Here is a 16,367-nt window from a genome sequence, read left to right as displayed (position 1 = left end):
TGGGGATGAGAGAGCTTGGGAAGTGAGTCAGTGGTTGTTCGCTGATGATACAGCGCTGGTGGCTGATTCATGTGAAAAAACTGCAGAAGCTGGTGACTGAGTTTGTTAAAGTATATGAAAGAAGAAAGCTAAGAGTAAATGTGAATAAGAGCAAGGTTATTAGGTACAGTAGGGTTGAGGGTCAAGTGAACTGGGAGGTGAGTTTAAATGGAGAAAACCTGGAGGAAGTGAAGTGTTTTAGATATCTGGGAGTGGATCTGGCAGCGGATGGAACCATGGAAGCGGAAGTGGATCATAGGGTGGGGGAGGGGGCGAAAATTCTGGGAGCCTTGAAGAATGTGTGGAAGTCGAGAACATTATCTCGGAAAGCAAAAATGGGTATGTTTGAAGGAATAGTGGTTCCAACAATGTTGTATGGTTGCGAGGCGTGGGCTATGGATAGAGTTGTGCGCATGAGCATGGATGTGCTGGAAATGAGATGTTTGAGGACAATGTGTGGTGTGAGGTGGTTTGATCGAGTAAGTAACGTAAGGGTAAGAGAGATGTGTGGTAATAAAAAGAGCGTGGTTGAGAGAGCAGAAGAGGGTGTTTTGAAATGGTTCGGGCACATGGAGAGAATGAGTGAGGAAAGATTGACCAAGAGAATATAAGTGTCGGAGGTGGAGGGAACGAGGAGAAGAGGGAGACCAAATTGGAGGTGTAAAGATGGAGTGAAAAAGATTTTGTGTGATCGGGGCCTGAACATGCAGGAGGGTGAAAGGAGGGCAAGGAAGAGTGAATTGGAGCGATGTGGTATACCGGGGTTGACGTGCTGTCAGTGGATTGAATCAAAGCATGTGAAGCGTCTGGGTAAACCATGGAAAGCTGTGTAGGTATGTATATTTGCGTGTGTGGACGTATGTATATACATGTGTATGGGGGTGCATTGGGCCATTTCTTTCGGGTGTTTCCTTGCGCTACCTCACAAACGCGGGAGACAGCGACAAAGCAAAAAAAAAAAAAAATATATATATATATATATATATATATATATATATATATATATATATATATATATATATATATTTGAGCACTCACTCTTATCCCCTTTGCCTTTGTACAATGGCACTATGCACGCATTCCGCCAATCCTCAGGCACCTCACCATGAGTCATACATACATTAAATAACCTTACCAACCAGTCAACAATACAGTCACCCCCTTTTTTAATAAATTCCACTGCAATACCATCCAAACCTGCTGCCTTGCCGGCTTTCATCTTCCGCAAAGCTTTTACTACCTCTTCTCTGTTTACCAAATCATTTTCCCTAACCCTCTCACTTTGCACACCACCTCGACCCAAACATCCTATATCTGCCACTCTGTCATCAGACACATTCAACAAACCTTCAAAATACTCATTCCATCTCCTTCTCACATCACCACTACTTGTTATCACCTCCCCACTTACGCCCTTCACCGAAGTTCCCATTTGCTCCCTTGTCTTACGCACCCTATTTACCTCCTTCCAGAATATCTTTTTATTCTCCCTAAAATTTACTGATAGTCTCTCACCCCAACTCTCATTTGCCCTTTTTTTCACCTCTTGCACCTTTCTCTTGACCTCCTGTCTCTTTCTTTTATACTTCTCCCACTCAATTGCATTTTTTCCCTGCAAAAATCGTCCAAATGCCTCTCTCTTCTCTTTCACTAATACTCTTACTTCTTCATCCCACCACTCACTACCCTTTCTAAACAGCCCACCTCCCACTCTTCTCATGCCACAAGCATCTTTTGCGCAATCCATCACTGATTCCCTAAATATATCCCATTCCTCCCCCACTCCCCTTACTTCCATTGTTCTCACCTTTTTCCATTCTGTACACAGTCTCTCCTGATACTTCTTCACACAGGTCTCCTTCCCAAGCTCACTTACTCTCACCACCTTCTTCACCCCAACATTCACTCTTCTTTTCTGAAAACCCATACTAATCTTCACCTTAGCCTCCACAAGATAATGATCAGACATCCCTCCAGTTGCACCTCTCAGTACATTGACATCCAAAAGTCTCTCTTTCGCACGCCTGTCAATTAACACGTAATCCAATAACGCTCTCTGGCCATCTCTCCTACTTACATAAGTATACTTATGTATATCTCGCTTTTTAAACCAGGTATTCCCAATCATCAGTCCTTTTTTCAGCACATAAATCTACAAGCTCTTCACCATTTCCATTTACAACACTGAACACCCCATGCATACCAATTATTCCCTCAACTGCCACATTACTCACCTTTGTACAAAGGCAAAGGGGATAAGAGTGAGTGCTCAAATTACAGAGGTATAAGTTTGTTGAGTATTCCTGGTAAATTATATGGGAGAGTATTGATTGAGAGGGTGAAGGCATGTACAGAGCATCAGATTGGGGAAGAGCAGTGTGGTTTCAGAAGTGGTAGAGGATGTGTCGATCAGGTGTTTGCTTTGAAGAATGTATGTGAGAAATACTTAGAAAAGCAAATGGATTTGTATGTAGCATTTATGGATCTGGAGAAGGCATATGATAGAGTTGATAGAGATGCTCTGTGGAAGGTATTAAGAATATATGGTGTGGGAGGCAAGTTGTTAGAAGCAGTGAAAAGTTTTTATCGAGGATGTAAGGCATGTGTACGTGTAGGAAGAGAGGAAAGTGATTGGTTCTCAGTGAATGTAGGTTTGCGGCAGTGTTGTGTCATGTCTCCATGGTTGTTTAATTTGTTTATGGATGGGGTTGTTAGGGTTGTTAGGGAGGTGAATGCAAGAGTTTTGGAAAGAGTGGCAAGTATGAAGTCTGTTGGGGATGAGAGAGCTTGGGAAGTGAGTCAGTGGTTGTTCGCTGATGATACAGCGCTGGTGGCTGATTCATGTGAAAAAACTGCAGAAGCTGGTGACTGAGTTTGGTAAAGTGTGTGAAGAAGAAAGTTAAGAGTAAATGTGAATAAGAGCAAGGTTATTAGGTACAGTAGGGTTGAGGGTCAAGTCAATTGGGAGGTGAGTTTGAATGGAGAAAAACTGGAGGAAGTGAAGTGTTTTAGATATCTGGGAGTGGATCTGGCAGCGGATGGAACCATGGAAGCGGAAGTGGATCATAGGGTGGGGGAGGGGGCGAAAATTCTGGGAGCCTTGAAGAATGTGTGGAAGTCGAGAACATTATCTCGGAAAGCAAAAATGGGTATGTTTGAAGGAATAGTGGTTCCAACAATGTTGTATGGTTGCGAGGCGTGGGCTATGGATAGAGTTGTGCGCAGGAGGATGGATGTGCTGGAAATGAGATGTTTGAGGACAATGTGTGGTGTGAGGTGGTTTGATCGAGTAAGTAACGTAAGGGTAAGAGAGATGTGTGGAAATAAAAAGAGCGTGGTTGAGAGAGCAGAAGAGGGTGTTTTGAAATGGTTTGGGCACATGGAGAGAATGAGTGAGGAAAGATTGACCAAGAGGATATATGTGTCGGAGGTGGAGGGAACGAGGAGAAGAGGGAGACCAAATTGGAGGTGGAAAGATGGAGTGAAAAGGATTTTGTGTGATCGGGGCCTGAACATGCAGGAGGGTGAAAGGAGGGCAAGGAATAGAGTGAATTGGAGCGATGTGGTATACAGGGGTTGACGTGCTGTCAGTGGATTGAATCAAGGCATGTGAAGCGTCCGGGGTAAACCATGGAAAGCTGTGTAGGTATGTATATTTGCGTGTGTGGACATGTGTATATACATGTGTATGGGGGTGGGTTGGGCCATTTTCTTTCGTCTGTTTCCTTGCGCTACCTCGCAAACGCGGGAGACAGCGACAAAGTATAAAAAAAAAAAAAAAATATATATATATATATATATATATATATATATATATATATATATATATATATATATATATATATATTCCTATCAGTCCACGGGGAAAATGAAGCACGAAAAGTTCCCAAGTGCACTTTTGTGTAATGATCACATCATCAGGGGAGACACAAGAGAGAAATATAACAGTCAGTTGATATACATCGAAGAGACGAAGCTAGGACGCCATTTGGTAAACATATGATTGTCCAAGACATACAACGAGTGTTCATAAACTTATCATTTTACAAATCTTATCAACAATAAAGTTATCTAATTTGTACAGACCATCACTAATATTAAGATTATAATTCTTTGTGTATCTAATAATAGAAGTTTCAATGATATTTCTCTTGATAATAGAGTTAGAGTTAACAACTGAGATGGCGTTACTCCAGTCAGTACAATGATCATAGTTTTTAACATGATTAAACAAGGCATTTGATTCTTGTCCCGTTCTTATACTATATTTATGTTGCTTAATTCTAACAGAAAGATCCTTACCAGTCTGACCAACATAAAATTTATCACAGTTTCCACAAGGTACTTTATAGATGCAACCAAGAGAATTTTCTGGTGAATTTCTGATAAAGATGTTCTTTATAGTTTTATTGTTGCTAAAGGCAACATTTACATTAAAGGATTTAAGCAACATGGGAAGCAAATTAAAATTATTATCAAAAGGGAGAACTAAAAGATTCTTGGTGTCATTGGGAGGTTTGGGCTCAAATCTATAAAATGATTTCTTTGCTAACTTAAGGGATTTATCAATGAAAGATCTAGGGTACTTTAACTTAGATCCAATAGAATATATCATCTCAAACTAACATCAATAAACTTTGGACTGCAAATACTTAATGCCCTTAGGAACATAGATTGAAATGATGATAATTTAACTCTGTCATGTTGAGATGAGTAATAATGGATATATGAGCATACATTGATGGGTTTTCTGTATATGCTAAACTTAAACTTGTTTCCTTGTCTATGGATAATGCAATCTAAAAATGGTAACATACCATTATTTTCATTTTCAACATTATATTTGATGGAAGGCTCTAAATTGTTAAGTAAGGGGAGAAATATTTGTAAATTTTCATTTGTTGGCCAAACGCAAAGAACATCATCTACATACCTAAACGAAATTGCATTATAAAGTAAGATATCCTTTAGTAATTTTGTTTCAAAAATTTCCATATAAAGATTACTTAGTACAGATGAAAGAGGGTTATCCATTGCCATACCAACACCAACGTACCAAGGCTAACACTGTTGTGATTTTAGACAAAAGTAACTTTTTATCTAAAATAAATGATCTAAATGATAGCACAACATTTTCTGAACTTAGTAAAAATCCCTTAGAAGCAGTTAATTCTCACTTCAATAAAGAAATGAGGTTGTTGTTGAAAGGCAAAAATTTGTCATCTTTGTCCCTTCATTCCCATATATGTATGGACATATCAAAACACATAAACAAAATTTTCCAGCAAGACCTATAGTGAGTTCAGTAGGCTCCATCACATATGATTTATCGAAATGGTTAGTTTCCTCATTAAGCCCTTTAGTGGGTAAGGTATCAAATTCTAATATCATGAACAATGTAGATTTAGTCAACAAGCTAAACATAGCAATATTAATCTTGATTTAAAACTAGTTAGTTTTGATGTTTCCTCACGTTTCACTAAAGTTCCAGTTGATGACCTGTTAGAATATTTATTTGATGTCTTGAATGATATTCATTTACCAGTTTCAAAGTCTAATTTCATTGAACTGATAAAATTGTGTATAAAAGACTGTGTATTTCAATTTAATGGAGATTATTATGCTCAAAAATTTGGTATGGCAATGGGTAACCCTCTTTCACCTGTACTAGGTAATCTTTATATGGAATCTTTTGAAACAAAATTACTAAAGGATATCTTACTTTATAATGCAATTTGGTTTAGGTATGTAGATGATGTTCTTCGTGTTTGGCCAAGAAATCAAGATTTACAAATTTTTCTCCCCTTACTTAACAATTTAGTACCTTCCATCAAATTTACTGTAGAAAATGAAAATAATGATATGTTACCATTTTCAGATTGCATGATCCATAGACAAGGAAACAAGTTTAAGTTTAGCATATACAGAAAACCCAACAATGTATGCTCATATATCCATTATTACTCATCTCAACATGACAGAGTTAAATTATCATCATTCCAATCTATGTTCCTAAGGGCATTAAGTATTTGCAGTCCAAAGTTTATTGATGATGAGTTTGAGATGATATATTCTTTTGGATCTAAGTTAAAGTACCCTAGATCTTTCATTGATGAATCCCTTAAGTTAGCAAAGAAATTATTTTATAGAGTTGAGCCCAAACCTCCCATTGAAACCAAGAATCTTTTAGTTCTCCCTTTTAATAATAATTTCACTTTGCTTCTCATGTTGCTCAAATCCTTTAAGGTAAATGTTGCCTTTAGCAACAATAATACTATAAAGAATATCTTAATCAGAAATTCACCAGAAAATTCTCTTGGTTGCATCTATAAAGTTCCTTGTGGAAAATGTGATAAATTTTTTGTTGGTCAGACTGGTATGGATCTTTCTGTTAGAATTAAGCAACATAAATATAGTATAAGAACGGGACAAGAATCAAATGCCTTGTTTAATCATGTTAAAAACTATGATCATTGTATTGACTGGAGTAACGCCATCTCAGTTGTTAACTCTAACTCTATTACCAAGAGAAACATCATTGAATCTTCTATTATTAAATACACAAAGAATTATATTCTTAATATTAGTGATGGTCTGTACAAATTAGATAACTTTATTGTTGATAAGATTTGTAAAATGATAAGTTTATGAACGCTCGTTGTATGTTTTGGACTATCACATGTTTACCAAATGGCGTCCTAGCTTCGTCTCTTCGATGTATATCAACTGACTGTTATATTTCTCTCTTGTGTCTCCCCTGATGATGTGATCATTACACGAAAGTGCACTTGGGAACTTTTCGTGTTTCATTTTCCCGTGGACTCATAGGAATATCTTGATCAAGCGCAAAATTGTGATCCTTTCCAATATATATATATATATATATATATATATATATATATATATATATATATATATATATATATATATATATATATATATATATATATATTCTTTCTTTCCTTTAAACTATTCGCCATTTCCCGCGTAAGCGAGGTAGCATTAAGAACAGAGGACTGGGCCTTTTTTGTAATAGCCTCACCTGGCCCCATTCTGTTCCTTCTTTTGGAAAATTAAAAAAAATTCAATATATATATATATATATATATATATATATATATATATATATATATATATATATATATATATATATATATATATATATATATATATATATATATATTCGTTTTATCTCATTTTTATATAATGGTGCACCAATATATACACATGTATAGATGAAGGTACTGTACACTATCCTCCTCTCTCCAGCGGCCGGCAGACACTGATGCATAGTCTGGCACACAAACCTCGGATGCTGACGTCACCATAACAGCTGCGTAAGAGGCAACGGATGTTGTGTCTGCACACGGTATCAAAGCTTTGCACCCGACACTAATCCCATGACGTCACTGGCTGGGGTATATATCGCGGTGGAACCACCAACTAGATACATTGACGGGAACTCACCAGTGATCACAGTCAACATGAAGCCTCAACTTCTTTTGATGGCCGCTCTGGTCGTCTCTGCTACAGCCCAGAGGTTACGCATCGAATCTGACGGTAAACTCTGCCTTTACTGACTGGACGTTTGTCTTTGTTTATATCTGTTTTAGTTGTTTTAACTCTGTTGAGGCTTGGCTTCTCTTGACTCGGTGAGTTTGTTTCTCTTGACTCAGTATGTGTGTTTGATTCTCATGATTCAACCAGTGGGTTTTTTCCCTTGATTCACCAAATGCACTTGGTTCTCTTGATTCATCCAGTGGGTTTGGTTCTCTTGCTTCATCTAGTGGGTTTGGTTCTCTTGTTTCATCCAGTAGGTTTGGTTCTCTTGATTTATGTAATGAATTCGGTTCTCTTGATTCAGTCAGGAGGTCTGATTCTATTGTCTCTGTTATTAAGTTTTGTTTTCTTTATTCACCTAGTGGGTTTGGCTCTCCTGACTCAGCCGGTTGGTTTGGCTCTCCTGACTCAGCCGGTGAGTTTGTCTCACTTGACTCATTCGAGGAGTTTGGTTATCTTGACCTACTTGGTGAGCTTTGTCCCTTGACGCAGCCAGTGATTTTTTTTCTTAACTCAGTTTGGTTCTCTTGACTTAGTAACTTTGTTCTCGAGACTCAGCTAGTAAGTTTGGTCTCTCAACTCAGCCAAAGCGTTTTCTTTTCTTGAGTAAGCAAGTGAATTTGTTATCTCAGCCAGTGTCTTTGGTTCTCTTGATTCAACCAATCATATTAGTTCTCTTGACTCAGTGGGTGAGTTCGATCACCTTGACTAAGATAGTGAGCTTAATTCTCTTGACTCATCCAGTGAGGTTGTGTCTTTTGACTTTTTGATTTCCCTTTTTATATGGCTGCATTTCATCTTCATAAAGTTTCGTGTTTTCTGATAACTTAAATATCAGTATGAAATCACTTCCTTATGTATGGATAGTCATAACTTTGATGATAAAACTATGACAGCCTCCCTGGTCCAGGAATCATGACTAATATGATAACGTTGTCGGAAACACTATGATAATCTTATTGATGCAGGAAACATGGTTAACGTGATAACTGTGATGGTAAGACTGTGATAACCTTCCTTGTCCAGACTACACATCCGATGTAATAACTTTCCTGATAACATTCAGATAATATTCCTTATTTAGAATCCACAGCTGGTTTCATGATTTCCCTTACTACATTAAGATAACCTCCTTGGTCCAAAATCCACAGCTGATATGATAACTTCCACTAATGAAATTAAAATTACGCTTCACAATAAAACGGTTTAAGGTTAGGTTAAGGAACGCCTGCTCAGATACCATAGGTCGACAAACGACCTATTGATCATTTTATAGAAATTTTCAAAAGAAGGCTTTTTAGTAACGGGAAAGTTGAACTTGGAGAGGAGAATTCCTCTCCAATCGCTATGAGCAAATCTACCTAAACGTGCTAGATAATGACAATTCAAGATGCTGAAAACTTACAAATACTGAGAACATATCAGACTTAATTCTCGCTAAAACTGAGAGGCTTGCCTATGATATTGTAAATGGAGGAAGTTTTGGTACAAGTGATCACCGAAATATCATTTTCAAGGTATCTCTCATCATTGCTTGTAATGCTGTGCAACACAAAACTCGTGTAATATATCACGTTACAAACTCTCCTGATCATGGTATTGCTCTTGACAGACAAATCTGGGAAGATATGGACTATGAAATCTATGTGGGCGTAGCATGGAAATGCTTCAGTAAAACATTTAAGATACTAAAGGGAATTCATGTGCCAATGACGACGGTTATTTCAAAAACTAAGCAATATTGGTAAAACAACGAAATAAAAATCTGATTATTCTTAAGAAAGTATCATACAAGAACTCGGACAGAACAGTAACCATCATGATGAAGTAAGTTTTGTAATTTTCCGTGAAAATATTAATCCATACAGGTGAAAATAAACGCCAGTATGAAGTGTACGTTGCACAAAATATCTAAAGAAACTCATGATTTCCGAGATAAGTTAGAAGCAAGGGAGTCATTACCCAAATACTTGAGTCGTATATTTCAGTGAAAGGTGACTTGGATCAAGACAGTAAAACCATGGCAAAGATCCTAAACTATTTCTTTTTCATCCATAATCATCACTGAAGACGCGACTTATATGCAGGTTCTTATTCCGTTCCTAGAAGAGGGAAACTTTTTACAACATCCAACTTCAAGGTATATGATAAACACTAAAAGGAAAGAGTCAATAAACGGCAGGTCCAGGTAAGTTTTATCCTAAGACATAAAAAGAAGTGAACATGTATATCGTTAAGCCCTTCAATACTCTTTTCATTATAACTCTTGCAATCCTTTTGAGGACCACCACTTGATAAACAATTCTTAGCATGATTTCTGACGAAATCGTTCATGCCTGAAAAATCTGCTTGATGCTTTATTTTTTGATATCTATGTTATGGACATTTAACATGAATGATGAGAGTAAAGTGGTTGATGTAAAATCCCGCATCAAAGATTTTTTAAGCAAAAGTTAAGTCAAATGTTATAGACGGAGCAATAACTAGATGGTTAGGACATTGATTGACTGGCTGCAAATGGACATAAGGTATTAGATTTGAGACCAGTCACTTTTCTCGTGCATATCAGTAACACTGAGGGTCTACAAGAATTTTCTTCCATATCAAAACATCTTATGTATTTTTGCAAGTTGAATCTAAATATGTTTCCAGAAGTTTTGTTCCAGCATACTCGCATATTATTATATACAGTATATTCGTACCAGTGCTCTACAGAGCATTTGAAACAAAAACTTTAACAAACACAGCTATTGTTATTGTTTATGAAGTGCAATAGCTTTTGTCTGAAAGATAATGAGTCACCAGTGACCTGCAGAAACACGACTGGAAATGGTGGGACATTCAAACAATGCCCAGTCTTAAGTATCATTCTCTGTCAGTTGCAGAACTTGTGTAAAAAGTGTCTTTTCCACTCTAGTGGCAAATTGTGCTTTTGAGTATTCAAGTGTTGTGTTGATGCCCCATCCACCATTATGATGCCGAGAAACTTTGTAAATAGTCCGTATTCTTTCTACTACATCTGTAAATTGACATTCATATCGCAAACCTTTCTTTCACACCCCTTGTAAAGTTGGTGACCAGGATAAATGTTGGGCTTCCCATATATGTTTTGTCATGTGTCAAGCTTCTCACAGCATGGGCATAAGGTTCACGCAGTGTGCCTTTTGCCACTTCTATGGTTTGGAGGAAACCCAAAGATCACGCTTCGGATTGCTTCTTATGCCTGACAAATATAAATGGTATAACATTAAAATCCAAGCATACCTTTAAACATTCTAATTTACTATCTGCTATAAGGCCAGAACCTCTGTAAGGAAATACCTATGCCAGAGCCTCTAAGAAACATGGCACACTGAGTGACGATGAGTCTAGGAATGAGAAGGTAGACCAAGCAGAGGACAATATGGATCCAACATTTGAAGCGAGATGTTCTAACAAGTGAACCACATTTGCTGAGTCAAGGAGGTCTTAATGATGCCGTCCGCGATTTAGATGTGTCTTAGATGCAAGCCAAACTTTTGGGTTTCAGCTTAAAGGACTGGAATCTTCTTAGAAATTAAATCAAAGTTTCTCTTTATCATGATCACCACATCGATTTCAAAGATTTTTCTCCCTTGAAGATGGTCTAGTATTTTTCAATGATGTTCTTTCTGTTATGGAGGCACTTTGCCACGAATATAAAACAGATGAGTGGTGCTTGTTCATTGTCTCATCAAAAGTAAGCTTGAAAGTGGGTCTATTCGACGCCAGAGATGTGTTTCCTCCCTTCCTCTGGCTCACGCAGGTAACATGAAGGAATCGTATGATAACTTGAAACTTCTATTGGGAAAAGATTAAGTACGGGAAATTTAAGTGGAATGCATTATGTGGCGACCTAAAGGTTCTGGCACTTTTACTAGGAATGTAACTTGGCTGTACGAGGTTCTTTTGTTTCCTCTGTGAGTAGGATAGCCAGGACAAGAGAAATTATTACCTAAAGAAAGTGTGGCCAAAACGAACATCACTGACTCCATGTCATCAATCCTCCTTTTGTTGGTCCTGATAATATTTATCTGCCTCCATTGTACATTATGCTCGGTTGATGAAGAACTTCGTCGAAGGTATGGATATAACTGGCAATAGATTCACATATTTGAGGAATTAATTCCCTGGAATCAGCAGAGAAAAAGTCAAGGAGGGCATTTCCGTAGGACCTCAGATGAGGGAACTGCTTCGAGATAAAAATTTAGATGAAAAGCTAAATGAAGTTGAAAAAAGATTTTTTGGGGAATCCCAGATCAGAAAATTTCTGTGATGTAAAATATCTGTTGACTTCATATAAAGCTCTTGGATACAATATGAGTCTAAAAATTCTCTTTTTGTACTCTAAGACTTTTCGTGGAAGTTCTTTGGGCAATCAGGGATGAGCATGGCGAAAGATTTCATTCGGAAATTTTGAACATGGAAAAGATATACCAAAGAAAGTGGAGCCCCTCTATGTTGGAAGATTATTAAGAAGGGATATTTCTGAGGCCAAATATAGACTAAAATCATGCACATATGCATTTCAGAGGCAACTTTCTAAGTGTAATACCAGTCTTATTTATAAATGATTAATATATACTTATTGTAAAGTTTAATTGTTCTGTCACTGTAAAACCATGCCTGATGAAAAGTATTTAAGGTCCACCTATTTCAGTTCGTTGGACAAGATATAGTTGAAATATTTCATAACCAGTGTAACTGGGCTTCGTTGCATGATATCTATCTTCGCGCACGATGCTAAGTTCGGAAATTAATCCATAACAGAAAGTAAACGTCCACAGCTTCAAGGTGGCATAGAAAAAAATGATGTATTAGACTTAGACGGTAATTGAATTTCAGTTGCTGATATTGCAAAGTTTCAAACACCGATACTAAAACCGAAGAGCAAAAATTTATCAATTCTGTTGAGCTACACAACGGTTAACAAGTAGACGTTGCAGTCTTTAATGACTTACAGTTAGATAAAAAGTGGGTACAAGCAGTTAAAATGACAAATAAAATTTTTAGATTCATAGGTAATGTTTTCAAAAAAAAAAAAAATTGTGTGGAAATGATTCTTACTATATAATTAAAAGTTGCTTTCCCACATTAAAAACTGTTTAGTTTTGGTTATCCTGCTTGAAAAAATGGGCAGACAGAATGGAGACAGTACAGTGACAAACAGCCAAGATAATATCCGGAATGAGAAAGAAATTATAAGAGAATCGACTAAACGAATTAAGCTAATAAAACTTAGACCAAAATAGCTTTAGAGGTGATTTAATGAGGCTTTTTAAGATTATCAAAGACTCTTCATACAAGATATGTTTAATTTTATTCAAAATTTAGAAAAGAAATCTTGCAGAGGCATTTTGCATCGAACGAATACTCATTTTTAACATAACTTTTTTCGTCTGTGATTAGTTAAAAACAGTGTCATAGACACGATAAAGAAAAGACCTGATGAACACTCGATTCCAGTTCACGACTGACATTACATACGCTTCCTCAATCACAAGAAAATTCGATTGGTATTTCTCTTTAAATCACCAATACGCCTTTTTTCCTTTTGCTTCGCTAATTTTGGACTTATTTCTCTTTCACTTTAACGAGCAGACTCAAAATGACCCAATATCCTGTTCTTATTTGCATTCCTTTGTAATAACTTGATGTTTAATTTTCTGTTCCAGGACAAGAGGTTCTTCCCAGCGGAGATCTTACAATGAATGTCAGGGTATGTACTTTAACCTCTTTCTTACCCACATTCAATAAAACTGTACACACACACACACACACACACACACACACACACACACACACACGGAGGGGGGGGGGGGGGTGTTACTAAACCGTCATGCTTACAAGCGCCGCCTGGAATCAAACACACAGGCTTGAATTCTGGTCGCTGCAACCGGTGCACAATCCACCCAGCCATTCATCTTCCCTTAGGGGCAGGTCAATAGTATCGGTTAAGATGTGTGAACAAGTGTGCATTATACAAAGAAGTAAACACATGGTACACATATAAAAGTTTCAGAGACGGGCAACACGAAAGTATAACTCCCTCCACATAACAAACTAAACGTAATTATATTATTTTTACTTTTCTGTTATACTTGATCACCGTTTCTCGTGTCAGGGAGGTAGCACAAAAAAAAACAAAACAGACGAAGAAAGACCCATCCGCTGACTTACACACACATATTTGCATACATATATGCACGTACATATAAATAGATCAACATATCATATACACATATACTTATATATACTTACACAGTACGCATATAAACAAATGTAGATATTCATACTTGCTCGCCCTTATCCATTCCTGGTGCCACCCCGCCCTACAGGAACAACATTGCCATTCCTTGCACCAAAACCACAGTTCCATATCCATATCCAGACTCCACAAACCTTTCCATTAATTACACCGGACATTTCACATGCACTAGTTGAGCCCACTGACGGCATTTTGATCCCAGTATACCATATCGTTCTAATTTATCTTATTCTGTGCACGCTTCTCCCCCTCCTGCATGTTCAGTCCCAGATCGCTCAAAATCTTTTTCACTCGATCCTTCCACCTCCAATTTTCTCCTGATGCATACATCTCCTTTGTCACCCTTTCCTCACTCATTCTTTCCATATATCAAAATCATTTAGATACACCCGCTTCTGCTCTATCAACCACACTCTTTTTTACTACATATCTCCCTTACCCTTTCATTAATACTAGAAGAAACCACGTCACATCTCAACTGTCCTCAAACATTTCATTTCCAACACATCCATCTTCTTCTGCTCAACCCTATCTATAGCCCATGCCTCACAACCATATAATATTGTTGAAACTACCATTCCTTCGAACATACATATTTCTGTCTCGGACATAAAGTTCTCTTTTGCACACATTCCTCATTGCTTCCAGAAAATTCTCCTCCCTCCCACTTTAAGATTCTTCTGTTTTCATGGTTCCATTTGCTGCTGAGTCTACTCCCGAATATCTTAAACATTTTCTTCATCCATTGTTTTTCTTTGTACAGTTACATCCCAGCTAACTTGTCCCTCAACCCAGCTGAAGTATATAACCTTGCTTTTGTTCACATCAACTTACAAATTTTTCATTTCAAACACTCCTCCAATCTCAGTCACCACTTCCGTAGTTTCTCACTCGAGTCAGCTACCAGTGCAGTACCATCGGTGAACAACGAATGACGCTTCCCACGCCCTCTTACCACCAACATACTGCATAAAAGCCCCTCTCTCAAAGACTATTTCATTTACATTCTTCTGTACCCTACCCTTAAACAAAGTAAAGGACCATGGTGACATCACAAACTCTTCCTTCAGACTTTCCTTCACTGGGAAACATTCACTTTTCTCTCTCTTCTCGTACACACGATTTACACCTTTGATGAAAGCCTCCCATTCCTTTTAGGAGTTTACCTCTCACAACATATGTATTGAAGACCTTCCACAAAGCATCTCTGTAAACCCTATCAAGTGCATTCTTGAGATCCATAAATGCCTTACACGAATCATTCTGTTTTTGTAATTATTTCTCAGATTCATTTTTCAAAGCAAACACAAGGTCCACACATCCTCTATCACGTCTGAAACCAAACTGTTCTTCCTCAGTCTGATGTTCTGTATATACCCACAGCCTCTCAATCAATGCCTCCCCATTCAATTTACTAGGTAGATTCAACAAACTTATGCCTATGCAATAGCATCATACATCCATTTCACCAATCCTCAGCCACTTCACCTTTTCGATCGTTCTCAATTTGTCTAACAATATTCTATTCTTGTACTTCTTAGGTAGATTAAAAATCAACAGGCGACAATTCAAGGCAAGCATATAATCAAACTCACGTAGAACCAGTGGTGTTATTCATCTCAGAAAGAGAGCAACACAACGCAGCACAACACAAAATTGTTTTTTCGTGACTCATATTTTCAAGTGACACAATTCAAAATACGATTTTGTTTTGTCCAGAGGATAATTGAAATGGTCTGTTCGGCATGGTTGTGGAAGAGGAGTTTATGTTTCAGCGCATTTCACAAGACAGCAAAGGAATAGATGTGAGGGAATGCGGCCTCGTTCCTCTCTTCTTGGCGCTGCTTTGCTACCTCAAGAAACGCTAATCCAACACACACACACACACACACACACACACACACACACACACACACACACACAAAAAGAAAAAAAAAGAAAAAAAAAAATATATATATATATATATATATATATATATATATATATATATATATATATATATATATATATATATATATATATATACTTTTTTTTTTTGCTTTGTCGCTGTCTCCCGCGTTTGCAAGGTAGCGCAAGGAAATAGACGAAAGAAACGGCCCAACCCACCCCCATACACATGTATATACATACACGTCCACAAGCAAATATACATACCTACACAGCTTTCCATGGTTTACCCCAGACGCTTCACATGCCCTGATTCAATCCACTGACAACACGTCAACCCCGGTATACCACATCGATCCAATTCACTTTATTCCTTGCCCTCCTTTCATAATCCTGCATGTTCAGGCCCCATTCACACAAAATCTTTTACAATCCATCTTTCCACCTCCAATTTGGTCTCCCACTTCTCGTTCCCTCCACCTCCGACACATATATCCTCTTGGTCAATCTTTCTTCACTCATTCTCTCCATGTGCCCAAACCATTTCAAAACACCCTCTTCTGCTCTCTCAACTACGCTCTTTTTATTTCCACAC

General features: G+C 37.6%; 2 protein-coding genes across 7 annotated transcripts in view; one reads left to right on the top strand and one right to left on the bottom strand.

Annotated features, from left to right (window-relative positions):
• Positions 1–16,367, bottom strand: part of LOC139761025 (turripeptide Gsg9.2-like) — a 364,470-nt gene that overhangs the window by 229,356 nt on the left and 118,747 nt on the right. The window lies entirely within an intron of this gene.
• Positions 7,468–16,367, top strand: part of LOC139761026 (uncharacterized) — a 318,517-nt gene continuing 309,617 nt past the window's right edge. The window contains exons 1-2 of one of the 4 annotated variants that reach the window (XM_071684772.1): positions 7,468–7,599; positions 13,293–13,336. In XM_071684772.1, the coding sequence (XP_071540873.1) occupies positions 7,524–7,599; positions 13,293–13,336 (120 nt within the window). In that variant the 5' untranslated portion in view covers positions 7,468–7,523. The remainder of the gene's footprint in view (positions 7,600–13,292; positions 13,337–16,367) is intronic. The other 3 variants (XM_071684776.1, XM_071684771.1, XM_071684774.1) reach the window with 3 other exon arrangements.

Source organism: Panulirus ornatus, chromosome 39, assembly GCF_036320965.1.
Source record: "Panulirus ornatus isolate Po-2019 chromosome 39, ASM3632096v1, whole genome shotgun sequence".
NCBI classification, from domain to species: Eukaryota; Metazoa; Arthropoda; class Malacostraca; order Decapoda; family Palinuridae; genus Panulirus; species Panulirus ornatus.
This window is presented reverse-complemented; position numbering and strand designations above follow the sequence as displayed.